Source organism: Neofelis nebulosa, chromosome 7 (genome assembly GCF_028018385.1).
Source record: "Neofelis nebulosa isolate mNeoNeb1 chromosome 7, mNeoNeb1.pri, whole genome shotgun sequence".
NCBI lineage: Eukaryota > Metazoa > Chordata > Mammalia > Carnivora > Felidae > Neofelis > Neofelis nebulosa.
In genome coordinates, this window is record NC_080788.1 from 56213117 (window position 1) to 56228771 (window position 15655).

General features: G+C 39.5%; 1 protein-coding gene across 4 annotated transcripts in view; it reads right to left on the reverse strand.

The window, feature by feature from the left end:
• Window positions 1-4660: 4660 nt before the first annotated feature.
• The window catches only part of SLC12A1 (solute carrier family 12 member 1), a 105979-nt gene continuing 94984 nt past the window's right edge, over window positions 4661-15655 (reverse strand). For all 4 annotated transcript variants that reach the window (XM_058737828.1, XM_058737826.1, XM_058737825.1 and 1 more), the window contains exons 25-27: window positions 8851-8986; window positions 7013-7080; window positions 4661-5973 (exon numbers count right to left, since the gene is read on the reverse strand). In XM_058737828.1, coding sequence (XP_058593811.1) covers window positions 5838-5973; window positions 7013-7080; window positions 8851-8986 — 340 coding nt within the window. In that variant the 3' untranslated portion in view covers window positions 4661-5837. The remainder of the gene's footprint in view (window positions 5974-7012; window positions 7081-8850; window positions 8987-15655) is intronic.

Consider the following 15655-nt stretch of genomic DNA (forward strand, 5'->3'; position numbering starts at 1 on the left):
TCTTTGTGTTTTATTCTGAAGTATTAGGTTTTGTCAGGTATTTTATGTCTTCTTCTGTTAATTTTAGTAAAAAATATAAATTTTACTGGAAACTGATGTATTTCACTGGAATTTAAAAATTTACCAGGCTAGAATTTTATTTTTTATTTATTAAAAAAAATTTTTTTTAATCTTTATTTTTGAGAGAGAGAGAGAGAGAGAGAGAGAGAAAGTGTGAGTGGGGGAGAGACAGAGAGAGAGGGAGACACAGAATCTGAAACAGGCTCCAGGCTCTGAGCTGTCAGCACAGAGCCCAATGCGGGGCTCAAACTCACGAACCCGCGAGATCATGACCTGAGCCCAAGCCAGACGCTCAACTGACTGAGCCACCCAGATGCCCCCAGGCTAGAATTTTAAAGAGCATTCTTTAAAATTCCAAAGTTGTACCAATAGTCTCTTGCCTGTTCATAAATTTATAAATTTGTATGCATTTCTTTTTTATCCTTCAATGTTTCTTTTTTTGTTTTAGTAATAATAGCCACAAACAGTACTTGAGTTTGCCAGCTGTACCGTTTTTGTCTTTTCTGAAAATCATGTCTAACACTTAGTTACCATGAAGCACTCCGCTATTAATACACATGATTTCATTTCTTTGCAACGACCCTCAAGGGTAGTTTTGTGGGGTTTTTTTTTTAACATTTATTTTTGAGGGAGAGCGAGCGAGGGGTGAGGGCAGAGAGCAAGGGGGACAGAGGATATGAAGCAGGCTCTGCCCTGTCAGCTCAGAGCCCAAAGTGGGGCTCAATCACTTGAAATGCACAATCATGACCCGAGTTGAAGTCAGATGCTTAACGGATTTAGCCCCTCAAGGGTAGATTATTAATCCTCAAGTTATGTAGGAGAAAATGGATTCTTCAGGAGGCAAGGTAGTGATCCCTCCACTACTCAGTAAGGACACTGAGACTCAACTCTTCCGACTCCAGAAACTGAGTTTTTGATTTTACTTCTCTACTTTTCTTCCTCAATTTTTTGAAAACAAGTGTTTTTGAAAACACTTTTTCTGCACAAAAAAGGAAGGCTGACATCATTGTTTCAACATCAGAAATCCTCAAAGAGGTGCATAAGACTGGGCATGCCTTGCTGAGGAGAGGGGGTTCCACCAGTGGAACAGGGCTGATGGTGCGGGAGAGCTGGTAGCTCCACAAGGGTACGTGGGCCACCTGCTGGGGCTGGAGCAAGGTCTGACTTCTTGGCCATTCCTGCAACTAATTGATGGGGGTGTTGTGAGCTGTCAACAGCTGGGATGCAGTAGCACTAAAGTGACTCGCACCCCAGGAGAAATTTCTCTTCTCCCCTTGTGGAGTTCAGACAGATCTCACCCTCAGGTCGGTGTGTCCCTAATCTCTGCAGAGGGAAGGATTAGAAATATCTAGTGACCTGGGGGGCAATATCCAGTCAGCCAGGGCCCCATGGGGCACTGAATCTTTTTCTTTTTTTAAGTTCATGTATTTTTGAAAGAAAGCATGAGCAGGGGAAGGTCAGAGAGAGAGGGGGACAGAGGATCTGAAGCAGGCTCCGCCATGACAGCAGACAGCCCCATGCAGGGCTGGAACCCACAAATTGCAAGATGATGACCTGAGCTGAAGTCATCCTTTAGGGACTGAGCCACCCAGGTGCTCTGGGCGCTCATTCTTTTAAACCACAATGATGACAAGCAGATGTGACAGGACTTGTTGACACGGGGACCTCCATCACACCTCTTGGTCAGTGTGACAATCTTCCTATTTAATCTTAACTAGGGGTCTGCTTGATATCATCTTGCAGGGCCAGTGTACAGCCTGAGAACAGTGAGACCCAGGGCCAGAATCGCCCATCCCTGTGAACTTTCTTCCTTGTATTAGGAGACATGCACTAAAAGCTGATTTTCTCCTGGGCTCAGCCTCTGTGGAAAGCACATAACTTTCTGGTACCTTTCCAGGGCATCTGCAAGATGCTCCACTCCACCTATGTCCGCTTCCAGTGCTGGGGTGGCCTCACTGGGTGGTCTTTTCTGAATACTCTTTGTATCCAGCAAAACGGATCCCACTCAGTGCTGTACTCTGGCCTACCTCCACTTTCTCATCTCCAGATGCAAATTGTGGACAGGTTAGTGGAAGTCTTTCAGAGTCTCCTGTGATTTTTTTCCTCTGGAGTATTGGTTGCAAGCTGACCTTTGCTGAATCTTGTCCCAAGTAAACTGTAGCTTGATTGGTTTTTTTTTGAAGTTTTTACTTATTTTGAGAGAGAGAGAGAGAGAGAGAGAGAGAGTGAAGAGGAAGGGCAGAGAAAGAGGGAGAGAATCCCAAGAAGGCTGGGAGCTGTCACTGCAGAGCTTGTGATGGAGCTTGATCCCACGAACCATGAGATCATGACCTGAGCTGAAATCAAGAGTTGGACCCTCCACCAACTGAGCCAACCAGGCACCCCCTAGCTCAATTGCTTTTTAAAAAGTTACCATGTTGATGATATACTTCCTTAGTTTCCTACTGTGATGCAGATCTTTCCTATTTTCATTTCTATGGTCATTTCAGGGGAGACAGGATACTCAGTAGAGAAAGAAAGTCTTTGCTCCAGCTGTGCTTGGGGTGTTTTTTGTTTTTTTGTTTTTCTTTTTTGAACAGAAGTCTGGTCTTCCTGCATTTAAGGTATCTGTAGGACTTACAAAGAGAAACACTATGAAAATTAGTGATTGAATATTTGGATCTGAGACTTCAGGGAGATGTGGGTGAGAAATACAAATTTGGGAGACATCAGCCTATGGTGGCAGTCATGTCACAGGAATAGGAGAGACTGCCTGGAGCAGGTTCCAAAATATTACAGATCATCAGTCTCTCTCCCAGATTCTAATTTAGCAGGACTAGAGTAGTCTCCAAGAATCTACAATCTATTTTTTTTGAAGCTTCCAAATAAAGATTTCTAGAATTGAGTATTAAGAGAAGAACTTGTAAGACAATGCTCCCAGAATGGTCCTATTTAGGTATGAAAGGTTTATGTCTATTGCACATAGTTATGTTGTAGGGATGGTGGCAGGGTCATCCACTGAAAAAGTGATGAAGATTTTGAGAAGCCATGATGAGGAAGAAGTGGGGATACTGTGGAGGAACATAGACAAAATGAGAGGACTGAGAGTTAGACACCAATGCAGGTGATTGTGCAACTGTCTCCTTCCTACTCAGAAAGTTGAGTGTAGACAGGAAGATGAATGGTTGGCTTAACTGAGTTGGGTGAAGCATGCAACAAGTACAGGGCATTAAGGGCTACAAAAATCTGCTGGTGTCTGACCACTGCCTCCATCCATTCCATTTTCTGCTGCCCTAACCTAACCTACTCTGGACCTCAAAGCCACAGTCCCTTCTGCCACCTGACCCCTTTCTCTCAGTCCATGTACCCTTCTTTTGTTAACCTGGAATCCAGGGAGGTCGCTTCAGTCACTATCTTGCCGGGAGCCCTCAGAAAATTAAATAACTAGTTTAAGGTCAAACTACTATAAATGGTGAGATGAAAATTTGAACTTAGGCCAGTCCAAGTTTTGTTTGTTTTAAGACCACTATTTTATAGGACCCCGCAATGGGAACGGTGATGTCCCACCAGACCCTGGTTAATGAAGGACTTATTGCCCCAGCCACCAGGAATGCAGTTAGCAGTCAGACTTCAGCTCCCAGGCCCCTCAGGGATCCCTTGGCTGCAGAGAACTGTCTCACCCAAGGTCACACCCCTTCATGGGCAGCACACATCCAGTGATGAATCAATGCATAAATATAAAGGCCCAGCCCTCTCAGCCCTGCTTGGGACTACTCAGAAGGAACTTTCTGTCTCCAGAGCTCCCTGTGACATTGGCTGAGGCTGTCCTCGGGCCTGCATCACAGCTCACCTTTCCTTCCACAGTTGTTGATCCCAAGAATACTCCTTAATAAACACACTCCATGCTAAATGCTCTTTCAGAGTCTGTTTCCCAGGGAACCCAGTGTGCAACAGCCTCTCAAGGATATAGGAGCCAGACTTTCCTGTTACAGAAGTCCTATTACTTCTCACTTTTCCCAGAGTGTTTCTGAGAATTGTCAGGTCCAGAAGAAGCTGAATGCTCCTTCCCCTGGTCACAGGGACCACATCTCATATAGTCTTTGGATTTCAGTTCTGTAGGGCTCAAGAGAGATGGCTTAATATGGGGCTGAGTTAGGCAAACGGTCCTGGATTTGGAGTGTGGCTAGCCTGCTGCTTAAATTTTGCTGACTGTTTTTCCCTTTTCCTCCCTAGTCATCCTCCTGAGCTGAGTCTGGGCTTGGAATTCCTAATCTTGATTCCCAGTTTCAAACAAGCTTCAGACAAGGCAACTGATTGAAAAATTTTTTTTAAGTTTATTTTGAGAAAGAGAGAGAGAGACAGCGTGAGCTGGGGAGGGACAGAGAGGGAGAGACAGAATCCCAAGCAGGTTCTGTGCTGTCAGTGCAAAGTCTGAAGTGGGCTTAAATTCACACACCCATGATATCATGACCTGTGTGCCAAGATCAAGAGTCAGACGCTAACTGACTGAGCTACTCAGGAGCCCCACAACTGATTGAATGTTTAATGCTCACATTTGATATGCCATTGTACCGTGATCTTAGTGACTGAAAAGTAAAAACATGAGCTAGGCCAAAGCAAACAAATTTCAGTGCTTTTATTTCAGGTTCATTGTTTTCCTTGTATTTTAGCAGTTAGAATAAACAGTCGAAACATGTTAGGAAAAAAAATTAAGTCATCCATCAGAAAAAGAAAAATTATAGGGTTTTCAATGTGATTAAGTATAAGAATACTAACAAAAATGAAAAAAATCAATACTTGCATGTTATATACAACATACAATTTTGTAATTTTGTAAGTTTCTCCACTTTACATTTTAATTATTCTTTTCAATCCACACAATCACTGTATAGAGTAACTAAGTATATGATTCAGGATATATTTGTTTATAATGGTTTGAAAATTTGTGGTATTTGGTTTTCAGTTAGACATCTATGAAGATTTCATCTGTGTTAACCACTTAATTAGAAAAAATATGCAATGTACTATGATGGAGATTTCAAAATATTTAGTAGGTGAAACAATTGAAGTTTATCTATTAAAATGGAATCTAGTTTATTTAATTGGAATATTGTTGCCTTCTAATCCAGCTAACATACTCTTCAGTCAGCAGCAAATTGAAGCCCTATGTTATCAATGATTGCTCAGATCACTCTAAGTATATAAGCTATGTTACATTAAATAACCTTATTTAGGTAACTGCTTTAAACATTCTGTAGACTCAAGTACTTCTTAAAGTTTTCAGTTATTGATTTTCAAATCTTCTTTGTAGGTATAAGCCTCTCAGAAGGCCAAGCATAATCACAGTTCCTGCCCAGCCGGTCTTTTCCTTTGATAACCACCCATGGTTACTATACCAGCCTGTCAATAAGCATTTAATGAAAACCTGCTATGGGGCTGAGGCCTCTACTGGAGCTGAAAAGCAAACAAAAGATTAAGTTTGCCTAGAGAAGCTTACAATCAAGTTGGTGGTTTTCATGAGCATAAGCCAGCATGGTTTCCTTGATTTTCTTATTTATCAACAGCAACAAGAAATTGTTTTTCTAGGGGTAGCATTGAGTTGGACACCCTCTTAAGCTGAGAAAGGAAAAAAAATAGCCCCCAGTAACTAATAAAAAAATGACATAATTTATGTGGAACCCTGTACGATTGTCTCCAGAGGTTTGCATATCCATCTATCAGATTTATAACATAAAGTACCACACATGTTTCTTAATTATCTACACATTAAGTTAAGATGTGTTCTTATCCTTCATGTATTAAGAGTAAAATGTCAGCACATTTTTGTGGTTTCCTCTAACTAGTAAAACAGGAGGGAGGTTCTTCGTGAGGATTTCCAACCAAGCCATGTACAACCAATCTGATATAGATCCTTTTCTCGCCACTGGAAGGCTCCTGACAGCAATGGAAGAAAAATTTTAAAAGTGACAATTACTACAGGCAGTAACATCACTAGTCATCTGAGCTATTTAATAACCAGTGGCCTGAAACTTTTATAACCCTCCCCCACAAAATGAAAGCATAGACGTTATTTTGAATATAGATATTAAACTGATATATTTCTTGGATAATACAAATATCTATAAACCAGAAAAATAGGCTTAGGCACTGTAGAGTAGCAACAAAGCATAACTATAAATTTTCACTCCTCTTTAAATAGAAAATTTGATCAAGCAATACCTCTCCTTTTTGGATGGAAATGATATTCCTAGTAGTTTAAGTCTCTTATATTTGGCAGGAATCTCAGAAAACAGCTATTTGAACCCTCTCACCCAAATTGGGAGACTGTTCTAGGTCTTAGGTGGATAGTTCTCCAGTGTAGACCTTGAAGACATATTAATCTTCACACACAGGAATCAGACCATGAGGTATAAACGTAAAATAGTTGGTTTTCATGTTTAGCTATCACTGCTTGAGTACACATTCATATTTACAACAGGTACACTTCTAACATTTGTGGGATGGAGGGTAAGAGTGGAAATGGGAAAGTCCCCTGCCTTTTTCTCCCACCCTGACCTCTTCTAACAGAGCAAGGAGCCTCCTGAACATGCTATAGACTCTATATCTCAGGACCACTCCCAGAGAAGGAGCCCATGAGCCTCAGAGGCTGACGTAAGGCCTGTTAGGCAGGGAGTTCCAGGGTCGGGTTCCTGGAGCATGGTCTGAAGAGGAAGCCAGGGTTCTACGTGGGCATATGCCCTGGCCCCATGGGTAGGGCACACCGGATGGAAAGTCCAGGTGGGGCCTTCTAAAGCCCACGGGCTCCAGTTGGCAGGGTCTCAGGGTGGCATTTATTTTCCTTCACGGTCTAAAATCCCACATGTTCCAAATTTTTTTAAACTTTCCACCTGAATAGTTTGGACTTTTTAAGTTGATTAACCCATTTAGCTAAGATTTCCCTGTAACATTCTTAAATATCTGCAGTGATACTTACAGAACAATGAGATTAGCAGCTCTTGAGTGTTCCTGTAAGAGTTCATTCAGGCGAACTTGGCGGTAACTCTGTGGACAACATTCAGGTTTTGTTGAGGGCAGTTCTACCAGAATTATGAATGATAATCTATCTTCTTCCCTCAAATAGTGGAGAAGTAGAAAAGCCTCACTTTAAAAAATTACAATTATTTCATCCATATTTGGAAACTAATGGCGTTTTAAAAACTCATGAGAATTTTTGGAAATATAAAGAGTAAGACAAGGTTGTCATTGTGCAATAGTGGCTTATTATAAGAGACTGTTAAAAACTGAGAACAAACTGAGGGTTGATGGGGGGTGGGAGGGAGGGCAGGGTGGGTGATGGGTATTGAGGAGGGCACCTTTTGGGATGAGCACTGGGTGTTGTATGGAAACCAATTTGACAGTAAATTTCATATATTAAAAAAAAATAGTGGCTTATTAAATTCTAAGGGAAAAAGCAAGCAAGCAGAAGACATGGGTAATAGTAAAGAGAAGATGAGAATGGCCAGATCTGGGAACAGGTTTGAGGTAGAAGAAAACTAACTGAATCTTGATACTTAAGAACATAAATTATATCCTCACCTACACTGTTTAGGCTCTTTGAATATTTTATCAGCACAGGGGACTCGTTCCAACTAAAAAGTCAACCAAGACTCACTTGGAAAAATAACTAAATTGATGATTTTGCTTTGATGAAAGTAATATTTGTCATTACATTTCATTGGCTCAGAAACCAAGGCTTAGATGTATGATTTGCTCAATTATATGAAAAATCTTTGTCAGATCTGGGCAGTTTATTATACACAGTTTATAAATTTCAGCTCAGGGGGCTCCTGGGTGGCTCACTTGGTTAAGCATCCACCTTCAGCTCAGGTCACGATCTTGCAATTTGTGAGTTCGAGCCCCACGTGGGGCTCTGTGCTGACAGCTCAGAGCCTGAAGCCTGCTTCAGATTCTGTGTCTCCCTCTCTCTCTGACCCTCGCCCATTCATGCTCTGTCTCTCTCTGTTTCTCAAAAGTAAGTAAATAAACATTCAGGGAAAAAAATTTAGCTCAGTATTTTTTCTACTAAATTTGAAAGGCTTTAGTATCTCTCATTCTAATTTGTTTCAAATTCAGCTCCTAATGTAGTTTATTTAAATTCTGTAGTTTAGAGGTTTCTGTGGCCCTTTTCCTTGAATATCTAATCCAATTCAAATGTCAGTTCTTCTACTTAATTCTTTTGTCCCAGCCCTTTTCATTATCCTCATGATCACAACTTCATTCAGCTCAGGCCACATGGGGTAACTTCCGTCTTCTGGGTTCTCCAGAAAAGCTCCCCACTTCATATCCATCCTACAACGTGTGCCCAATCCAACTTTCACAATTCTTGTTCCAATTGCGTATTTTCTCAGATCCCTTTGTTAGTTTTCATTGCCTCATCAGGTTAAAATTTCTTTGTTACTTGTGTTATATTGTGAGTCAACTACCTTGATCTACTTTGCACACATATTGACTTAAATTATTTTAGACTGATGGGTATGTCTCCTGTTCTATAAAATTAAATTTGAAAGAAGACTTCATAATATATATCAATAATCTGGTTTTTTAAAATCTTTTTTAAAAAGAATTAATTTCATATTAAAACTGGAAACTAGTTTCTAAATCCTCATATCCCATAATATGATTGGAAAGCACTTGAAAAATGCAGAAACCCTGGATCTTGAATAATGAAATTCTATAACAGATAATGTTACTTCTTGATCATTAAATCAACTGTTGTTTTCTTTTGCAGCTAGTTAGACAGTAAAGTAAAAATTAAGGAAGACAAGTCCTTACCTTTTCCTTGACTGCTTCCAGTTCTGCATCTGTAATTTTCCACGGGGTTTCTCTCTTTAATTTCTCAGCAGTTGTTAAATCTTTGCAGCTTTCATGGAGACGATATGGTTCAATCATCTCTTCAAAGACTTTCCAGCTAAAATTGGAATTATAAAGGAGGGCTCACAGTGGGAAACTAACTCATTATTTCACAGATACTCCAGGTATGACTGGCTCTGCTGGCTGCAGAATCAGAGCTGAATGTCATGCAAATCTTTTAAGAATTATCTTTGCAGGGGACTTACTGTGAGTAAAGTCATGGATATAGTACTGCCTCCCTACCCAAGGCAAGGCCTCAACATGTTTGAGGCCTTGTTAGCCTACTGGGTATTAGATCCTCAATATAAACGCACCAACACACAGAGAGCAATTATTCTGCAAATACACTTACTACACGGTATAGTCAAAGACACAGTTGTAATGTAGACATGTTAGCCCATAAATAAGTTTCCATCTGCTGAACTGAGTTTCCATCTGCTTATTGTACAGACTGTATGGGAGACATTTATGGATTAATGTGGGAGATGAGCTAGGTTCCTTGGGGTGGGAGCTGGCAAGTCCTGCCCTCCCCTTTAGTCCAAGCGCCCCACCCCCTGCTGGCAGGGGGCTGTGGACAGCTAGAAGAATAATAGATTTAATGGTTATAGAGCAATTTGGATGTATGCTGCAAATAATGGAGCTTTCGTCCTTCTGATGTCTGCTGTTGCTGCCTGAGATTTTTAAATGACTGTTTTTCAGGTGCATGTTAGAGAAAAGAAAACAAAAATCAATAATATTTTAATGTCTAAAAATCCAAAGCCATTTTAGAGCAATTAAGAAGATGTCATTGAGTAGAAAAGTAGCAGTGCTATCTCACAGCTGTAGACCATTTTAAAACTTGCTAGAAAATCTCATTCTTGTCTTTCATAAGAATCTCATAGGATTTTTTTTTTAATTTTTTTTTTTTTTTACGTTTATTTTTGAGACAGAGAGAGACAGAGCATGAACGGGGGAGGGACAGCCAGAGAGGGAGACACAGAACTGGAAGCAGGCTCCAGGCTCTGAGCCATCAGCCCAGAGCCCGACGCGGGGCTCGAACTCACAGACTCTGAGATCATGACCTGAGCTGAAGTTGGACGCTTAACCGACTGAGCCACCCAGGCGCCCCTCATAGGATTTTTTTAAAACAGTAGTACAAAACAAAGCTTATAATTTATGAGAGTAGTTGTCTTTAGTGTGCTACTTTAAGATGATCTCAAATATAAACAAGATCTTTTGGTTTCATATAATGTAGCTTACTTATAATTTAGTACCTTTGAATTGAGGGGTAACTAAAATCAAAGTGCTGTTAGGTTAAGGGGTGCCTGGGTGGCTCAGTTGGTTAGGCATCTGACTTCAGCTCAGGTCATAATCTCACAGCTCGTGGGTTCAAGCCCTGCATCGGGCTCTGTGCTGACAGCTCAGAGCCTGGAGCCTGCTTTGGATTTTGTGTCTCCCTCTGTCTCTGTCCATCCCCTGCTCATGCTCTGTCTCTCTTTCTCTCTCAAAAATAGACAAATATTAAAAAAATTTTTTTAAGTGCTATTAGGTTAAGGAATTAAAATATGAGGAGATGAGTTCAATGATCTCATCAGTTGCCCTGATTTAGGATTTGCAGATCAAAGTGCAGAGATTACAAAGGAGAACGTGCCAGTGTGCCTTTGTTAGGGATAGAAGAGCTACATAATGTAGTAGAGTTCTGACATTTTGACTCATTTAGAATGATAGACAACACCAGAGAACACTGATATGCCTTATTATTCTTTCAGCTACACAATACTTCTATTTGTTATTCCTTCCAACAGTGCCATGCCTTCAGAGACCTTTGGCAGTAATCTGTGCAATGGAAAGACCCTGGCCTAGGAGAGAAGAGCCTGAGTTGTTCTTAGTCCTGCTCTTCCATTGTCCTCCTGGACCTGGATAACCTTGCCTATAATAGGTCATGATGGTTGCTCAAAGCTGGCAATGAGGATTGGTGTGATGGTTAGTTGTGATCTGGGTAACAGTGCTGAGAAGTGTACAGTGCCCTGTAGAACCAAGGCATTCATTTTACTGAACAGCCACAGGACTGAGGTTAGTACTGACTCTCTGTTTAAGCTCTCCACGTAATTATTTTGATCAGACTACGTTTTCTTTGCATCTCAACCCTGGTACTTATTAGGAAGACCAGTTCAAAAATAGTTTCCTAAGAAATGGAAGTAGAGTAGAGGTTGCTTGCTGTCTCCCTGGTATTCATACTATGCCCCTTTGGATGGGAGTGACTCCATCCTCAGCATCAGCTAATCAGGACAATTCTATTCCTTCTACCAGAGCATTTGGCCGGGGTAGGCACATAGCCCAGGCAAGGTTGACCAAGAGGCACCTAACATCCCATTGACCACAGTAAGTGGCTCAGTGGCTCAAGCTGGTACAATCTGAATGGAGCCCATGACCTGAGTTCGATGACTGAAGAAGAGACAAACCTTCTCTCCCACTGAACATAAATGAGCAAGTATGTAGATTGCTATTGTCTGTCATCCTGTTTTTATGAGCTAAATCAATTTGATTGATGATTTCATAATGGAAGGTGGGGTAGAGATTATGGAAGCGAATTAGTCCTTGATTACAAAATTAACCTTCCAGATCAAACTTTGCCTGAAAGCCAAAACATAGTTGGATTTTTCACTTATGTTTGCAAATAATTTTCATTATTCAAGTCATTGTAAGTTTTCTTTTCCTGGTATTGAAACGTGCTAAGTGACACAATAGGTTATAATGGGACTGTATTTGCCCATTTACTTTGTCTGAACTCTTAATGGTTCCTTGTCTATGTTCGTCTTTGACTTCATCCTGAGGTTCATCCCTGAGCTGGCCATTTTCCATCCTCCTAGCTAGATGATGCAAAGGTGGCTCAAGATTTCTATTCTGATTCTCATTAAATCTGACTTTTCTTTTTAATTGACTCTAGAATAGGCCAAGATTTACATGGTATTGAATGTAAATGGCAATGAATTCAATTTTAAAAATTAACTTATACCTGCCCTGCCTTCCCCATCCTGTTCTTCACAATAACAAAGTTTAAAAATTTTTTAATTGCAAAAAAAATTTTTCCCTAAGTTCATGTAAGATTTCTTTTCTCAAATTAATATACCAGTTGTTTTGTGACCACTTTAGTAGCTTCAAACTAAATTATCCAGTTAATTGCTTCTACTTTCTCTTTAATTTCTGTATAAAGATTGTTGTCTTTTTGGCCTATGGCTTTTAATTCAGCATATTCAATAAAAAATTAATTTAACCACAAGAGATTTTCAGTTTCTCCAGGCTCAATTATTTTCTCATTAACTTTGCTTTTATACTCCCTTTCACCCTTGCCCAGTCATATTTATAATGTTTCTATGATAAAATATCTCCATCAAGACTTACTGATGTTTTATGGGTAGCTGAAAGATTTATTAGAGGTAACTTAAGGCATTTAACATCAGCCTCCAACTTGGGAATCATTGACAAACTATTTTCAACATTGTGTGTCACCTGGTGACCAAAAAAAAGCCCAGTGATGGAGAAATGATTATTAACGGTAGATAGGGGCTGCCTAGTCCAGAAAAGCTGAAGTGGAGCTGGTGCTCTAAGCGTTGGGCCCTGGAACCAGGGCCGCATCAGCCCAGAGGAAGAGTCTTCTTCCTCCAATTGAGCCACTCAGAGGAGATGCCTTTTAAAAATTATCACAAACGCCTCAACAAAGTAGGTTTAGAGGGAACATGCCTCAACATAATAAAGTCCATAAGTGAAAAACCCACAGCTAATCATCAACAATTGTGAAAAACTGAAAGCTTTCCCTCTAAGATCAGGAACAAGACAAGGATGTCCACTCTCACCACTTTTATTGAACATGGTACTAGAAGTCTTAGCCACAGCAATCAGACAAGGAAAAGGAATAAAAGGTATCCAAATTGGTAAGGAAGAAGTAAACTTTCACTATTTGCAGATGACATGCTACTATATATCAAAAACCCTAAATATTCCACTAAAAAATTACTAGAACTGATAAATGAATTCAGTAAGATCACAGGATACAAAATCAATGTATTGAAATCCATTGCATTTCTATACACTAATAATAAAACAACAGAAAGAGAAATTAAGAAAGATATCCCATTTACAATTGCACCAAAAATAATAAAATATCTAGGAATAAGCTTAACCAGGAGGTGAAAGACTTGTGCTCTGAAAACTATAAAACATTAATGAAAGAAATTGAAGATGACACAAACAAATGGGAAGATAATGCATGCTTATAGATTAGAAGAACAAATATTCTTAAAATGTCTATACTGCCCAGAGCAATCTCCAGATTTAATGCAATCTCTATCAAAATATCAACAGCATTTTCACAGAACTAGAACAAATAATCCTAAAATTTGTATGGAACCATGAAAGACTCCACATAGCCAAAACAATCTTGAAAAAAGGAAAACAAAAGAAAAAAGAAAAGCAAAAAAAGAAAAAAGATATCTGGAGATATCACAATTCTAGACTTCAAGTTATACTACAAAACTATAGTAATCAAAACAGTATAGTACTAGCATAAAGACAGACACATAGATCAATGGAAGAAGATAAAAAACAAGGAACAAACCCATGATTATATGGTCAATTAATCTTCAACAAAGGAGGCAAGGGCATTCAATGGAAAAAAGACTCTCTCTTCAACAAATGGTGTTTGGAAAACTGGACAGCAGCATACAAAAGAATGAAACTAGACCACTTTCTTACATCATACACAAAAATAAACTCAAAATGGATTAGAGATGTATATGTGAGACCTGAAACCATAAAAACCCTAGAAGAGAGCAAGGCAGTGTGACAGTGGCCATAGCAATATTTTTCTAGGTATGTCTCCTGAGCAAGGGAAATAAAATCAAAAATAAACTATTGGAACTACATCAAAATAAAAACCTTCTGCAAAGTGAAGGAAACAATCAATAAAACTAAATGGCAACCTAATGAGTGGGAGAAGATATTTGTAAATGATATATCTGATAAACTGTTAGTATCCAAAATATATAAAGAACTTACACAACTCCACACCCAAAAAAGTAAATAATCCTGATGGGCGGAAGACATGAACAGACACATCTCCAAAGAAGACATACAGATGTCCAACAGACACATGAAAAGATACTCAATATCACTCATCATCAGGGAAATGCAAACCAAAATTACAATGAGATATTACTTCATACCTATAAGAATGGCTAAAATAGAAAACACAAGAAAAAGTAACTGTGGTGAGAACGTGGAGAAAAAGGAACCCCGTGAAATGTTGGTGGGAATGAAAACTGGTGCGGTCACTCTGGAAAACAGTGACTTTGTTTGGAGGTTCCTCAAAAAGTTAAAAATAGAACTACACTGTTATCTAGCAATCATACCACTGGGTATTTTACCCAAAGAATACAAAAAGACTAATTTGAAAGGATATATGCATCCCTATGTTGATTGCAGCATTATTTACAATAGCCAAATTATGGAAGCAGCCCAGTGTCCATCGACTGATAGATGGATACAGAAGAGGTGTATATAGACACAATGGAATATTATTCAGCCATAGTAAAGAATGAAATCTTGCCATCTGCAGCAACATGGATAGAGCTAGAGAGCATAATGCTAAGTGAAATAAGCCAGTCGGAGAAAGATGAATACTATATGATTCCACTCCTATGTGGAATTTAAGAAACAAAACAAGCAAAAAAAGGAAAAAGAGAGAGAGAGAGACATACCAAGAAATTTACTCTTAACTATAAAGAACAATCTGATGATGACCAGAGGGGAGGTGGGTGGAAGATGGGTGAAATAGGTGAAGGAGACTAAGAGTACACTTATCACGATGAGCACCGAGTAATGTATAGAATTGTTGAATTACTACTTTGTATCCCTGAAACTAATATTACACTATTAACTACACTGGAATTAAAACTAAAAACTTAATAAAAAATTATCACAAAGTACCAGATGTGCTACCAGTGGCCATCTGTGAGATTTACTGAATGATCATTCTCTGTTTTTAAAATAGGGTTACCTTTACATATTTGAATTGATTTGCCAACACCAGATACGTGACTGTTTTACAAAGCAATATGGCATCAGTTATGGTGGAAGACCGAAGAGAGGAGAATGGCACTTCCAGCACCCCTCTTCTTGGTGGTGTTTTGTCTTCACGCCAGGTGACATTAGCTGCAAAGATTCTTTTGCTCCAATATAAAATGGATTTTGTTTTTTGCATCTTCCTCAAGACCTTGAAATATCAGAGAAAAAGATCTCCAAAATTGTGAAATCTAATTCATTTTTTTTCCTGAGAAAGGGAAATAGATCTCTTCATTGTAGGATGGTGAGGATATTAGAAACACCAAATTAAAATGGAGTCTAAAATCAAATTTAAGATACCAGGACAAAAGCCAAAATGCCTGGTCCTTTGTTTCTTGCTACTCTCCATAACGTCTGCTGCCTAAAAAGAGAAAAAAAACATGGCACAAAGTTCAGGGTTAGTAAAATAAATTGTGTCTAGACTATGATGGGCACTCAAAGAATGGAAAGACATTAGTGGAAGAGGTACATTGACATTCTTCATGATAGGACAGATAAGACAGGTATGCAGGGGGTGACCACAGCAGCTGGGCAGAGAGGAGCATGGAAGAAAGGGAAAGAAACAAGGACTTGAGTAGAGAACACCAGACTGATGGGTATAGAGGCAAAGGTTACAGGAGCAAGTTAA